Source organism: Syngnathus typhle, linkage group LG15 (assembly GCF_033458585.1).
Source record: "Syngnathus typhle isolate RoL2023-S1 ecotype Sweden linkage group LG15, RoL_Styp_1.0, whole genome shotgun sequence".
In the NCBI taxonomy this organism is placed as follows: Eukaryota; Metazoa; Chordata; class Actinopteri; order Syngnathiformes; family Syngnathidae; genus Syngnathus; species Syngnathus typhle.
In genome coordinates this window covers 4744458-4761227 of record NC_083752.1, presented here as the reverse complement: position 1 = coordinate 4761227, position 16770 = coordinate 4744458, and the positions used below count along the sequence as shown (strand labels likewise).

Sequence of the window (16770 nt, the reverse complement as noted above, 5' to 3'; positions counted from 1 at the left end):
GAAGGTACATATTTTTTATTTTTAGCAATGTCTTTTTTGGAAAAGCTCCATGATGGAGGTATGAATGTGAGGATCCGCACTGACCTTTCACCAGAAGCCTGCCGACCACCTCAGCATTGCCGTAGCCGTTCCATACCTCACAGACATATGTGCCTGTGTCGCTAGGTTGGGCTCTTTCTATCAGCAACCCCGTGACACTTTGTCGGTATCTCGTGTCGGGCTCCAGGGGCCGGTTGTCCTTCAGCCAGCGGTACTTGGGTGCAGGGTGACCCGAGGCCTTGCACGGCAACTCCACTCGGTGAGACGCCATCACCTCACGCCGTTCGAAGCTGTCCAGGATGTGTGGGGCTGAGTTGGTGGGATCTACAAAAAGCAAAAATATGACAACTTTGAGTGGAAGGCCTCAAAAGAGCTTGTTAGATTCGCTGCGCATCTAATGGAAAAGTGTTTTGCTTTTTATTCTATTATTTTTATATGGCTTTTTGTGCTTGTGTGTGTCTTTTCTATCCGTTATTATAGTTAATGGAAAATAGCAACATAAAAGATACAAAAAGTGAATAAAAATACGATAAAAAATATCGTATTTGTTTAATTTCTTACAAATTAAGTTGTCATTACATTTAAATAAACTGAATAAAAACTAACCAATATGCTCACAAAACAAACTAAAATCAAAAACAAAAAAGTGAAAAATAAAAACAATTATCCGACATTATTTTAAATGGAAATTCAAGTTTTTCAACACAAGCATTTAAACTGAATTATAAATAAATGCCAAACACAAATTAAATAAAAAGAAAGTCTTCGAAAGCAGGACAAGCATTAAAAACAAAGATGACTCATTTTCCCAATACAATCAAACATTCTCACACTCTTCCCATGCTACAGCTCATTAGTGTCTTTAATGCTGCCTGATAAATTGCAGCGTGTCACTTCAAGTCTGCAAAAGTAACACGAGTCTGTCGAAAGGGCACATTCGGCTTTGACCCACTCCCCCCCCCAAAATATGTCAGCCCCGATCTAATGACCTTTATCAGATGTCAAGCCCTTTTTCAAGCAAGTGTTTTTTTTATTCTGTCACTCCATTCATTTTGCACGAACCAGATGTTTCTTTTTTTTTTCTTTACCTGAAACAATGAGTCGGGCGCTATTGCTCTGTCGGGTCTCCCCTGTGTACCGATGACGTGTCATACACCTGTAGTTGTATAGTCCATCTTCCATTTGGACATCCAGAATATACAGGGCTCCCGTTGATGTGATGAGAAACCGTGACACTGTAAAAAAAAAAAAAAAATAATAAAGATTGTATATCAGCCCTCTAAAATTTTGAACATTCCTTACAAATTTAGAGAAATAAGGAAAGAGGAAAAAGAAGAAAATCCATGATCAAAGTCGCTTGGTGAATATTTGCAAGCCAAGCGTGGGATGGAGCCCTACGCCATTGCAATTTCCAAACATCTGCTGCGGCCTATTTTGAGCAGTACAGCTCCAAGGCGCCATGACAAGGCCGCGTAATACAACTCTCTCTCAAATTTCCACATTGCCATCTCCTGACTGAACCACTGGGACCCCCGAGATCACAGAACGCTTTGATAAGTCAAAGCCGCGACCATGTTCGTATCATCCTGATGTTATGCTAATTTACATGAAGCACAGAGCTACTAAGTGTTCACGAGGATTAATAAGTGGCCGCCAGTGGATTTTATAAGTCAGCAGCCTCAATTTGAATAAATGATGTGACAAAATGTCTAATATAGCATTTCATTGGATGTTATTTCTTTTTTTGATAAGCGAGAATTGTTGTTGAAGGTGATGGAGTAATAAATAGGCTGCAAGGACACCACCGTCAGCACGTGTTGACCTAATTAGAAAACTCCAACCACAGTTGTGATATCCTCAAGGGCTCCGCCTCCCTCCCCCCCAGTTTGACATGATCTCGACTAGCCAAATATAAGGTAGGAGATATAACAAAATTAAATATATGATGCTCGGCAGAAAAAGGAATCATTCTTTTCTGAATCTGCTTTATTGTTTGCTCACATTCAATGCTGCAGTACGTGTCCTTGTGAGCTAAGGGCATTTCTCTTGATGCTTTGTGTATTACTGCAGTTGCCTCTCATCCTACTTGTGTGTCCATTTATTTGTCTTTTGTGTGTGTGTGTGTGTATTTTGTGCATGCAAGTGAGTGTAAATGCATTAATGCAGCATGGAGGAATGGTCAATAATAACGACCGGAGGCGCTTCTCGATTTTTTTTTTCCCTGCTCCACCTGCTGCATACTAACGTTGTCTGGCAGTACGTGTGTGTGTGTTGTGTGTGTGACAGACAGTGCCTCTGTTTATGTCTGTACTACAGCGTATATTTCGGACACTGTGGCTTCACTCTTGGCAGGCAATCAGTTGGGTTCTCATCTTCGCTCGGTCCCATTTGGAGCCGTAGTCAATAGCTTCAATTAATCCCCATATAAGGCGCACTGAACCCACAAGTAGACTCTTTGTTCTCGTAAAAATGGGAGGCTTTGCAGTTTTTCCACTGAAACAAGAATTGTGTGACAATAGGGACGGGGAGAAAATGCTGAAATAAGCTTATTGTTACATCTACTGGACACCAAATGATGTTGGAGGATTTCAGATAAGGTTTGAGCACATTGGCGTAGGCTAAGCACTTTTTTGATGTTTACTAAGTTGTCCACCACCAGCGTACCTCCCGCTACATGTTCCTCCAAAACGTACTCGAGTTACCCTTGGCTCCCTGCGTCGCTTCAATATTCTATAATTGAGATGTAAGTGGAGGAGAAATGAGCTGGGAGTCAGGAGAGATGAGACGGAGTGATGCAGAGAGAAAAGAAGAGCACGAGCAGAAAAATAAAAGATCAAGAAGAAGAAAAAGCACAAGCGGCATTCGACTACTGTGTCGTTTAAAATGACTCACAAATTAGCTTACAGATATGTGCTCCCGGGGAAGGGGGAAAAAAAACTTTCATATGCTAATTCAACATCATTCACCGGCAAGGCAGAGCAATTATATATATATATATATAGATAGATATATATAAAAAAAAGACATTCCTGTCCTTTGGACAAATCTCAACAGGCAAGCTCTCTATGTTCCTGTGTCAGTCTCTATCAATTCATACAACCTTGAAGACACAACTCATTGAGTCAGTATAATGGCAAAAATATAGCCTTGCAGATCTGCACATAGCATAATAGAATATTATACATGCAAGTAAAAAAAAAAAACTGCACATGTAGCAGAACTGAAAGTGTAATTTTATATTTTTTTACTGTGGTGTTCACTGAATTATAGTAAGAGATATATTTTGGTTTGCAAAATTAGAATGAATGCAGCTCTACATTTCATTTCTTAAAGTGTTCATATTGTGGCTGAGTTTCCATTCTTCATTAACATTTGAAGCAATGACCAGCGTTAGACTCATATGTGTCATTACTGAGTAATAAGCATATGATGAGCCCAAGAGGGCCTGTATTGTAATTAGGTTCCACCAGATTTATTACCCGACTGCTCCACTTTGATCAGCACATCTATGGTGAGGGGGGGATCCCACCAATTTTGTAAAACTAATAGAAATCACTAGTCATTCTTCCATTGGGAGGCTAACTGACAGCGGCTGGTGTTACCATGGCAACACATAGGCCACCACTGTTTTAGCAAACAATAGTAAAGGTAGAGATGGAATGCTGAAAAAGTCAAAACCATGCTGCAGTCATTTTTTAAAAAAATTGAATAAATAAATAAATAAATACATATTGCCATTATCTTTGTAAAGGTCACATTTGACAAAGCATTAAAATAAAAAAAAAATAAAAAAAAGTAAATTCTCCAGTGAGAGTGATGCTAAATTGATCTACTTTGCTTAAGGATAAGAATGAACTGGTCTGATAGATTTTAATTTTTTAGCTCATAATGGCGATTTATAGAACTTCAGTAAAGGTGGCCTAATTTGTGACCACACCTGGACTCCAGACTTCAAGCAGCCTATCTGGGCCAACATCCCTATCTGCTGCCTGCAGACTTGAGTCAGACTGGAAGTCTGCTCTTTTTTTATTGCCATTCCTAATCAGCAGCAGCATCCCTCTGCTCATTAACAAGACACGCGTTAGCCCGAGGGTAACTGCCTCATATGTCAACCACAGATAAAGATGTCATCTTCTGCTTGACTGAAATAACCACTATTAAAACTGGATGCAAATGGACTCGAAATGATATTCAAATCACAAGACAACAGGGAAGCTCAAACCCTGAGGTGCTTGGCCTCAACGTTGGCCCATATTCTCCGCTCTCCTGGAACCAAATAGAGATTTTAGATACCGCATGTCTTCGGGGTGCTAAATTATTTGAAATGCAATTGAACTAAATGTTATAATAGCTGCGATGACAGCAGCATCTTTATGGCAAAGATTTTTATTTATGAACAATGAACTATGACTGGTATCATCATTTTTCACAATGAACTTGATCAAATTTGAGATTAAAGTTAATGTCTATCCATCCAGCCATTTTAACCAAATGCAACATTAAAATGATAACAAAACATTGTGACTTTCATAAAAACTGATGATACATAGAGTGACTAACAAGACTGATGCTAGCAAACTAGACGATAACGCCAGCAGCTAATGTTGTCGACTATATCTTCTCGTTTGTTTATGTTTTCTATGAATGGCCTAGAGGTTTTTCATGCATGTATTTACTGATATCTTCCAGTGACATGAAAAATTTGGGTTGGCGAGATTACCGTATTTTCCAGACTATAAGGCGCACCTAAAAACCTAAAATTTTCTCGAAAGACGACAGTGCGCCTTATAGTCCGGTGCGCCTTATATATGGACCCAATTCCTAAATTTAAACTGGCCCGAAGCATTGTGTCATGAAATCAATCATAAGTGGCCCGCTGAAGACTATGAATCATGAATCAAAAAGACTATGGATCATTATTTTGTGATTATAAAGTAATTTGTTGCGTCTGAAGTTTAAATAAAAAAGATAAAATGGAGAATGATCTGATTTGGATTACAAATCTGACATGATAATGGTGCGCCTTATACTCCGGTGGGTGCGCCTTATAGTCCGGAAAATACGGTACTATTTTGTGGGGTTTTTTTGTTTTTGTTTTTACCAGCTCATCATTTTCGGAATTGAACACTTGATAAGGCCAAAAATCTCTTTTACGTGGTGAATGGTGTTCTGTTTTATGAAATTATTGTCAGCATTTTTTCCACAATGAATTTGCTCCAGTACTGAAACTACAGTAGAAGCTTTTTGTGAAGACGGGCAGACAAAATGTCTATTTCTGCAAAGACAATCTAACAATGAACAGTGTTTGACAATGAGGTTCATTGGCAAACATTGTCAGACAAAAACCAGAGCTCAATGAAGAGACGGTCAGCTGCGTAAGCATTTTTGTTTTCCAAGTTAAAACTGAAGACAAGCATCTTTTTGAGCAAAAACTGTGTCCACTTTTAGTAGACTTGTGTGGGCAATGGAATTAGCCAATAAAGGAATGATGATATTAAAGGCTTTACAACGCTATCATTGGCCTCTCTTTGGCCAACAATAAATGAAGCAGTGTTGAGCCTCAGCTGTTTAATCATGAATATTCATCATCTGTGTCTCTGTGTGAAACCTCTGTGTATGCATGTTTGTGTGTTGCCATGTGTGTGTGTGTGTCTGTGTGTGCTATGCTGGCAGGCATTAAGGAACCTATTAGTATCTCCTCCATCACAATGTCTGACTTTGTCTGTGTTGTCAAGTATCATTTTTAAGGCTTTGGGGGGGAAAAAGGCAAAAAAAATCACCAAATTGATTGATTGATATTTCTCAACACAATTTATTTACACAGCAAAATGAAAAGGTATTAACTCCTTAAAAATGATAGTCAGACTGTAAAACAGTCTTCGGCCCGAGACCACGGCATCACATTCCCGATGATGGAAACCGAATTTAGATACAGTGCTCATTTGTGTTTCATGGTAATTTGCAGTGGCAAGTGGAGCAGTCAGTGGTGCTCTGTGAGTAAAGCAGAGGGGGCAAGAAGAGGATTAGATAATCAAACAGTGTGCCACTTTAAATAATCTCTGGATCCTCTGGGGGAGGTGAGACTTAAAGCTGGAGCCCTTCCGTTTTAATTGTCTGATTTTCCCATCATTATCGTTGAGGGCCTCAGTAATTCAGCCTGATTAAATATTCAGGAGCCACGCAGAGGAGGATGACAGAGAAGGAGGGAGGTAGCAAAAAGAGAATGATGAAAGTAAAAAAAGAAAAAAAAGAATGAGTGAGTGGGAAGTAAATTGGGCTTTCGTTGTCACTGGCTGTTAACAGATGAGTGTAACACTTTGGGATTATGACCTACAGTGTACATCATAATTTACCATCATATTACATTATATTATGTATACTGATGCTTTTCAATGTAAATCATGTGCTGTATCTGATCATTTAAAAAAGCCATATTTGTATTAATTTTTGGAGTGATTAAATTCTACATAAATAATAGATATGTTTCTGAAAAAAATATACCGTGTTTGTTTAATCCGAATTGCATCATTATTGACAATTAGAGAAAATAACGTTTAGACATACTGTTTCTTAATTCTGGTAAAAAATAGAATGGAAACTTGCAGATCTGAATTCTATTCAAATCTATTCTTCACTTGTTCATGAATATGACTAATGTGAATATTACAAAACAAATGCAGGAACCTTAAATAATGTTATTAGTGCCCCTGAGTGTATCAGCCATAAAATCATTGATTTTTATAGAGAGTGACGCACTGTTAGACAATATTAATGTTTGGAAGTTCAAACACCAATAGGTGTTATTTATAGGATGGTTGGATGAACACGCTTCAGTAAATTTGGACTAAAGTGCTGTAAAGTGACATTGTCTGCACATAACACATAACATTGAATTAAAGCAAGATGAAAAAATCTTATATTATGTTTGTATTCCATTTGCTTCTTTGCTTTCCTTCTCTTGCATTCTGCCCCATCCCCCATCTCTGACTGCAGAGCTTGCAGTGGTCAAGCCGCTTGACGGATGCACCACCTGACGAATATCAATCAAGGTTGCTACGGAGACAGAATCAGGCTCCCCTCTTTCTTTTTTTTTTTTCCTCGACTGCACCCCTCCGGCATCTCACATGCGGCTTTTTGTTGACTGATCATGATTTGTAGCTTTTTTTGCTGATCTGTAAATCTATCATTAATCTCATGTAAGGTGCGAATTGATAAATATGAACCGATTCATCGGCACTGTTACTAATCGAGTAGACTATGCAAAGCCCAAGATGTCTCTGATCCTTTCAAATGATTCAGGCAGACAGGCGTAGGATGGAAATGTCCATCACTGCTAATGACATTAAAATAAGCACTGTCAAAGTTGGGCTACTCAGATCAGCACCACGGCCAGAGGCGCAAATCATCACCAATAACATAGTAACATTTCCTCTTGGATTACTAACTGTCAGGAGACCTTTTTTTTTCTTTTTCTTATAATTGCTCCATTTTAGCCTCCCATATGCCGGACACACATTTTCTCTCTCAGCCACCCCCCCAGTACTGCTGCTAAACATCATGCTAACCAGTGAGATGACTCCCCATAGACTCATCGTTATTGGCATTAGTGCCAAGCCAGCCATCAGAGGGTTAAGTAAATATTGGGTAAAGCAGCTGCTCTCGGAGTACCGTCATCTGCTTGTGTTCCTTTCTGGTCCCAGTCTGATATAAATCACATGCAGCAATTAGTGCCACATTGTCCCGCTGCTCTCGTTAAATAGCCTCGCTAGCTGACGAACAATGTGTGTGTCGGAACTGCAAAGATGGATGGATGGATGGATGGTTGGATGGTTGGATGGTTGGATGGTTGGATGGATGGATGGATGGATGGATGGATGGATGGATGGATGGATGGATGGATGGATGGATGGATGGATGGTTGGATGGTTGGATGGTTGGATGGATGGATGGATGGATGGATGGATGGATGGTTCAATGAATTGGTGGATGGATGATGCCAGATGAATGATGATGGATGGATGAACAGATGAACGAATGAATGAATGAATGAATGAATGAATGAATGAATGAATATTTGAATGGGTCAGAGTTTGAGATTGTCAATCCAGTTCAAATCAATCCAATGGTATGCAAATATTGTACACAAACCGAACTCCTCAACTACTAAATTTGCACAGTGGAAGATAAATGGCAAATGTAATTGGTATTCAACACTGCGACAAAATGGTTGCTCAATTGTAAACAAGAAATACGACTGATTGAAAAATTATTTCATTCTTTCCGTGCTCCAGGTGCTCCCTGCTCCAACAGTATATGAATAAAACAGAATTACAACATGATGACTTGGCGTGATGTCGAAAAAGTGTTAATCAAAGATCACAGAGCTGATTTCAACCATTTGTCATGTCAAGGCCGTGATCTAAAATACCAATTAAAGCTTCAATGTAATTTAGCTGACAACATGACAACAGTGTGAGAGGAAAAAAAAACATTGGCTGGCGAGGGGAGAAATAACCATCAGTTCCCTGATTAACATATTGCTTGAAATTACCACAATCGCCGGGGGAGCATTTAACATGCTGTCATCTAGGGAGAAAGAAAAAAAAGTCCTACAAATAATGTCAGAATGGATGTAATTGATTTATATTCTCTCTCTCTGATTGTGCTAGCGGTTGCTGTAGTGCCCATGCTAATTAAGACGTAATGAGGGAATAATTGGGCATACCACAGCCAAAAGCGCAACGAGAACAGACAGCGGGACACGTTTAGAGCTGTTCAGGTGCTGGAATAGCTGGACATTTCTGAGAGAGAGAAAGAGAAATGCTGCATCTGTATCAAATAGGCCCTGCCTTCTCCAGCAACGCCACCTGACTACCACTTTCAGACAATAAGGCCGGGAGGGGGAGGGGGGGGGGGGTGAGAGGGCGGAGAAAGGGATACAGTAGAGGGGGATGGGGAGGAGAGCAGGTGGAGAATGGTCTGACTTGTAATGCAAACATAAGAAGATAAATACATTTTAAAAAAACAAGCCCCGTGCTTTATATTGATGTGCTTTGCTTATTTTAACCTTGAGCAGCACATTTCTTTTTCTATAATGTTGAATATTGTACAAAGGTCACATGCAGAAATCTTTTTAAAATATAAAATAATAAAATATAAAAATAACAAATATAAACACCCCTCTATTAAAAAAAAATCTTTAGATCGATGCTGTTTGGGTGCTTTATGAGAGGGAGAGCGAGCGAGAGAAAGGTGAGCTGGTTACTGTGGCAACTAGGAGAGTGACTCCTGGCCTTATGCTTACGGTGGGGGGGGGGGGGGGGGGGGGTAGCGGAGGGAGGGATGGTGATGGTTGTGAGCTTGGAGGAGGCAGATCAGAGGGAGGTGTCAGTGGGCTACTGTGCACACAGAGATTCACCCTCTTTTTTTCCTGTTCTTTTGATTCTTTTTTTTTTCCATAGTAGCAGAAGAACAAAAGATGCTGCCTTCTGAACGGTGGCCGCTCTAGATCGGACTAACAACCTCACTTAGCTTGCCGCTGTCAAGACCAAACACCTCCTTCGTCTTAAGAACATGGCATGCTTTTAGTCACAATTTCACACTTGAGCCGTTCTGTTGATTTGATTGTAAGTATCGCAACACGTCGGTCATTTTGTAGTTTTTCCAGAGGTGCTGTGATTTTTGAGGCCTATAGAGATGACAAGTGCAAGAGGATAGTAAGTACCCTCTGACCTTATGACAGGAGCTCACGGAGAAACAGACTGTTTGAGACAAACAAAGCCATGGGGTGTGTGTGTAATGACTATGCTGCCCCCTATGGTGAGGATGACCTTCTAAAACAACAACAGACTGTCACTATTGTGGCGGTGCCGAGTGGGAGATGCCCTCAGTGCAAGGTCAAACGCCTGCAACTTAGTGGACCAGAGGCATTTAGCATGCAAAGACGTCTACAGCTACAGACATCCAAGCACAGAGGCCACAAGCTTCTTTTTTTAATGTTGTTACTTTTTACCATAAGGGACAATCCGGTTGAGTTCACATTTTATTGTTCAGTAACCAAGTCAGGACAGATTTGCAGATTTGCCATCAATAAATCAAATGATCGCCAACTGCTCGTTGTTTTTAGAAGTTTTCTTTGCAGAAATCGGCCGTGATTTAACTACAATCCCATTTCTGCACAAAAAGAAAAAAAAAAAACGTTCTTCCAGCCAATCATATAGCGTGAAAAGGGACACCGAGAATTACTTCTCAATTTTAGTTTGGAGTATACTGGAAAGATATGTCAAGGAAGCTTCAAATATGACATAAAATAAAAGCCAACCAAAATAAAAGCTTCCCCAGCGGTACATTCATGCCGAGGCAATAGCGAGCTTTTATTTCGAAGTCGTGTATTTGATTGATGCGTGGGTTGTTAACATATCGCCCACAGGGTCACGTCATCCCCCCCAAAAATGTTGCTTTATTATCCACGACTAGCTTTCCTATGATCTCAGCCAGACATTTTGAATCAAACGCTCATCCTTATGTTTCAAGGAGCACTTTGAAGGAGATGGGGGGGGGATGAGAAGTCAGAATAAAGCATATGGCATGTTGAATTTTTGGGCGATGAGACCTGACAGGTTAACTGAACATTTGGTAGGAGGTACCGAACAGTAGGGGTGCGCAAACACACCAAAGAGGATCAAGGAGAGGTGGCATGTGTGTGTGTGTGTGTTCTAGAACTTATGCATGATTGTGCGTTTTGGTTGGGAGGGGGTAGCTAGTACGTAAGGTTGCTAAACACTCCCATCTGTTCATATCCTCAGGCGCTACTTGGGCACTTAGCTACTGTCTTATGCAAATGAGATTTGGCCCGTGTTGGTTTCTTCCAAGATAAATATCATTTAAATAAATTTGGAATGACATTGACAATTATGGTTGGTTTACCTCTGGGTTTTTTACCGCTATCCCTTGAGATTCATTTGTTAAAGGGCCCCTCGAAACATTAAGATGTGTGGGTACGGATTATTATTCTAATATAATATTTGTTTGATTCGAAACAAAATAATAGCTACTGCAAACATTAGATTGAGTTTATCACTCTTCCCTTAGATTTAGTACAAGCAATAATTGCATCTCAAGTAGTCATCTCTGCTGTCTCTTATTCATATAGCTCTAAAAATGTAATGTGGAATCGTATATCACTTCTTTAACGAAGCGCTTCCATAATAAATTCGCCTCTTTAAGTGATTGCTTATCTCGTCAAGTCGCATGCAAATATGGAAAAATGGCTCTTAGATTAACTGTTGCAGATGTGTTTTTTTTTTTTTTTAGGGTCAACAACAATAACAATTCGTGAATTTTGTTGCTCTCTGCATGTACATGTTAAAAAACAAGACCATTTTAGAATTTGGGACTCCGGCTGACTAAGTTTGACCAAGATTGAAAAATCATATCCATGATGCATATCCGAATCATACCATTTAAGAGCGAACAATTGTGTCACTTGAAGCGTGTAGTATCAAGCCAGCTTGCCTCCAACTTACATTTTCAAGCTTAATTGAGCGAGACTTGCACCGCACCGCCCACAATGGTCTTCTTCGACAGATGCCTGTGTGTTGTTGTGTGGATGTGCTTTGCACTAAATGATCACATGTTTAAATGAAGATAAGAAGCTTTTTGATAGTGAAGGTTTAGGAGCAAACAGTAGAAGATGCGGAGGAAGGCAAGCAAAGCCTAGACTGATTTGAATCTGGTAAACTGTCAGAGAGATGGATTACCCCCCCCCCCCGCCCCCCCCCCAAATCCCGGGCAAAAATAGAGGCCTCGAGTTATTTACTAGCCTTACAACCAGATGCAAACCATCTGCACTTAATTGTAAGACATAAACTTTATGAAGATCAACTAGGGATTAGGGCACAAAGCCTCTTATGGCGTCGAATTGGTGTCCCTGCTTCGAGGGAGAGTACGGGAGGCGGCTCAAGACACGTCACATGTGCTTTGGAGGACGTCAAATCTCATCTCTGACGTTCTAAAAGATGACATTTAAAAAATAAGGATGGGCGAGTCCATCCACGTGGCATCACAACATTTGAAAAGGTTTGAGGTTCTTCAAAAATGAAACAATTTAGCATCCAGGTAAATCTCAGTGCAAGGGAAAATATCCAAACTGGATAATAATGATAGGATTCCAACAAATCAGCATGTGGTATTGTTTAATGTAGGTCGTGGCGCATTATGTTGTTTGTCAGCAACCATCTGAAGACGCGAGATAAGAAGTTCTGCCCAAGCCACTGAATGGGAGGTAGCCAACATAATCCTATTTAACAAGATCTAGGCTGAATGCGGGGTGGGCCATGTCAGTGGGGTCACGCGAGGAGCCTGGCACGCTCAATTTCTGGCTCCTTGGCCCAACTTGTGCCCATTTCATCTCAGGTTTGAGACAAGCACTTGTTGCATGCTCCTATTTGTAAGAAGGAAAACAATGAAAAGATGGATTCAAAGAAAATGAAACTAAACTGTTAGCCGCTTTGTATTGGGTTTTTTTCTCCTCGACTGCACTAATTCCTCTCATCTCCATATGTTAAGGGGGGTGGGGGCGGAGCGTGTTGAACGCGTGTGCCACGTAGGGGGTATCAGGGATTAGGCCATCCTGTCTGGACATATGCTTCTTATAATCACGCTGCTCATTGTGTCTGCTTGTCCACTGTGGATTTCTAGATAGCAGGACTTACGGAACAAATCTGCCGCCACCCCAAATCAAAAATGCCCCTGCTCACCTCCAATGACAGACTCCATCAAACATGTGGGATTCACTTTGTTTCATAACGAGGTTCATTAATTGTGATCCAACTTCCGTCTTTCAAAAACAGCCAAACAAATAACCATGATCACTTTTTGAGTAATGTCTTCAATTAACCTATTTTGTCAGTCTAAAAAAATATAGAAAATAAAATGTTTATATATTTATACAACCCTAATCCATGCCTTCCCTTGATTACCAGGTATACTATAATCTGGCCCATCTTTCATGCAGCAAAATTTTAAAATGAATTAATAATGCATCATTTCAGAAAAGTAACGTTTCGAGTGCAATTCAAACAGGAGCCCACCGGCACAAAATGGCTGCCTAGGATTGAAAACATTGCGACATCCATATCAACGTCCCCGATGAAGATGGACAAACCATTGATTACATGCACAATGAAAGACTACTTTAAGGGCTGCAGTGACCTCGAGGTCCTCATCAGGCCCAACCCCATTGGGCAGAAGATTACGTTGTATGTAATCCTTGGTTTGGGAGCTGAAGGGATCACAGCCCTCAAACTGGAGGACACAATGTAATCAACCCCAAGAACCATTAGACCCCAATCTAAGAAAAAGCAGATGTGTGTCCAGAATGTTTTTTTTTTCTCCGACAATAAATGCGGGGACACGTTCCAAACGATCATAATATATTGTTGAAAATAAAAATGGAGTATTTTAATTCTTGATTAAGATATTATAGTTGTTTATTTTGATGCTAATTCAAAATTCCTCGCTCAATTCAATCACTCTAATCGAACCTGTGCCTGGCACAGAATAAGGTGATTGAATTTCTATTTTTAGAAACACATAAAAGACATCCGTTCAATCTAAAGTGCAAGCACAGTCCAGAAAAGCAAACTAAAGTGGAAAAAGAGAAGCAAGCGGATAACATTCAGCGAGCTTAACTGCTGCTGCCGTGAGAAGAGCTTATCTTGCCACCACAGCTAATATGAGCTTCTCAAACAGATGAAAGGCTTTCTCTAATTTTTTTGCTTCAATTTCTCCAGGCAATTTATTTAGGGTGGGGGTAAAAAAAAAAAAAAGAGAAAGAGGGGGAAAAAAGGGACAGAGCATGAGCGAAACGTATTGGCCTAGTCGATGACGAGTCATAGTGAGCTGCAGCCAATCAGACTGAGCAGGCAGCGTCAACTCGGGCCCTCAGCAACAACGTGACTATTTAGTGGATGCAAGAGCCAAATCGAGGTGGGCTTCTTTTTTGGCTTAAAATATGAGCCACTCAAGCATTTTGTTCATTCATTGATATTATGTTTTTCTTTTAGGAAAAATTATTTCGAAACCAAAAACACTGAGTTTTCCAAAATATATTTTTAGATTCTAAATTTGTAGGCTATACCAAAGATTATCATGGGTTATGTAAAATACTCTTGATGTGTGAATATTGATAGTTAAAAAATAATGCTTAAAAATTGTTCAATCATGAAACATTTTAGGAATTGGCATTAAAAAAATAAATATGACTGATACAATTTTATATTTTGCCTTTTTTAAGAGAAAATAAATGAGATGATTCTAAATAAAAGGATAGAAACATGTATTATTTATTTGCATAGGCCTTGAATAGAATCTTGAATGTAAACTATTATAAGTTTGCATCAGCAATATATATATTTTTTTCCATAGTGGTTTTATTGCTAATTATGAAAAATACCATCCACTGATTTTTTTGGGCGGATTCATCATTTCCAGCATTAACTGTCAATTTTGCTTATTGAAACATTACTTGTGGACCCCTCAAGATTTTATATCGGGGTGGGGGGGGGGGCTTTTTGTGCTCATACTCGACACGGCACCTGGGCAAAAACGAACCAGTGAGGAGATGGAGGGACTTACTAATCTCAAAATACACTCTGCATGCGGCACGTACTGCTTGGGGGATATCACGTCCCCTTTCTGCTCCAGACGTCCATCTATCAAGGTAATTTCCCATGGCAGCTTGTCTTGAAATTACCTTTCCAGAAAGCACCTTTCTACTCATACATCTCACCCCGCAGCTGACGTTACTTGAACCCACTCCATTATTTAAATTTTCAATCAGGATCATAAATTCATGAACTTGCGGAATGGATACAGTTGATTCTGACCTATGTCTGTACTTTGATTTGAAATGAAATGCATGATAAGATGGAAGGATAAAAATATGCTAATTAATTGCACGCATCCATTTTAAGGCCTGGCGGTATTTATAGAATCCGTCAGTGTCAATAAAGGCAAACATCAATGATGTACGTTGACATTTAATTTCTTGCCTGTCCTTTGCTTTTAGACTCATACGAAAGCGTCATGAGTCTGCATTAACGCTCAAGTCGTGTTTTTTTTTTTCCTTTTGCTCGCTTCCTTGAGAGAGAACAGGGATAGAAAACGAGAAGGGGGGTATAGAGAGGGAAGAAGGCCGTGAATAGGCAAAGTGAGTGGCGTGCATGGACAGCCCCTCTGTCTGTCAAAGACACTGCAGCAGCTGCATGCACGCGATAAGAGCAACCATTCACAGCCAGAACCCCCGTCCCCCCGTCCCCCCCTGTTTTTTCACCCTCCTACACAAGACACAAACACACACACGTATTTATACGCACATCAATATTCTGCAGTTTTTCCCAAAAAGGCCTCTGGCATGACGGTGAGGTGGATGAGATGGAGAAGTGACGGGAAAGATGACCCTTCGCATTTTTTTTTTTTTGACAGACAGTAATCACGCATGTATTAGAATATTGATTGTCCTTGTATGCTTATTTATTTATGCATTCATTTAATAGAATACAAGAAAAAATATTGTATATTTGTTGCAAGTGTCAATCATTTTGACCTATTAATAATATCAAGTCTCACATCAATTCAATCTACAAAATATCTAAATCCTAGTTAATTTGTGACTACTTCCAAGATTAGTTTTTTGGTACTCTTATAGCTGATTTGTATCTTGGCAGAAGGCCACACATGACCTGGCATGTGTCCAGGTCCAGAGGCAGCATTGTCAAGAAGATATGTCAAACTGCAGTGGGACTTTTTTTTTTTTTAAATATATGTATATATACACACCAAATAGCATTTATGGTTTTATGATTCCTGAGTCGCCATGCTGCCCTGCCCAAATGTATCCACCCGTAATTTTCCCATAATGCTTTGTAGCAACTGCAGCTGAATTAATGCACAAGGATATTGATTTTCCTCCCCATTCTTTTTCTTCCTTCTCTGCCACCTTGTATTTATCAAGCTAAGCTCAGGCTGAGAGGAAACAGCTCAGTGAATTCTACACTTCATTACTGCTGACCATATACAAATTTACGACACCATTCAGACTATTTCTCTTTTTCTGAAATACGGTAGATCATTATAAAATGCGGAAGATGCTTCTACACTCCACTTCTGTCCATGCAACCACTTTCTGACCCATTTTTCTATATGAGTAACAATAACCCAGCCAATCAGTGACAGACAAAATGACGAATGCTAGAAAAAGACTAAATCCCGCCTGTCATAGGTCCAATCCTGCCTGTCGACAAGGAAAGAGAGGTAGGGAGGAAAAATAAGGCGGAGGCTGAGTCTACTGCTCCTCTGGCTACACCCATCTCACAGGGAGCAGGAAAGCCATTACCCGCCCACCAGCTAGCTCAAGGTTGTGCTGCACCAATAGCTGCAATTACTGTGCAGAATTCCATGAAGAAAAAGAAAAAACAATAGTGAGAGAGCCACATTTGCTGGAGAAATAACTCCAACTCCCAAATGACAACATATTACTAATATGAATCAGTGTGAAACACACAAGAATGTGTTACTAGAATCTGCTAAACTACTAGTCCTCTGCAAATATGCACAAGAAAAAAGGGAATTAATCCCCTAATGTGGATTTTTTTCCCCACATTATTTCTTTACTACCTATATTGAAACGTCATTTTAAGATGTCAAAATTGAAGAATATTTTTTTTATTA

General features: G+C 39.9%; 1 protein-coding gene across 1 annotated transcript in view; it reads right to left on the bottom strand.

Annotated features, from left to right (window-relative positions):
- The window catches only part of dscama (Down syndrome cell adhesion molecule a), a 44801-nt gene that overhangs the window by 17746 nt on the left and 10285 nt on the right, over positions 1–16770 (bottom strand). The window contains exons 4-5 of the mRNA XM_061298587.1: positions 1128–1274; positions 85–363 (exon numbers count right to left, since the gene is read on the bottom strand). Coding sequence (XP_061154571.1) covers positions 85–363; positions 1128–1274 — 426 coding nt within the window. The remainder of the gene's footprint in view (positions 1–84; positions 364–1127; positions 1275–16770) is intronic.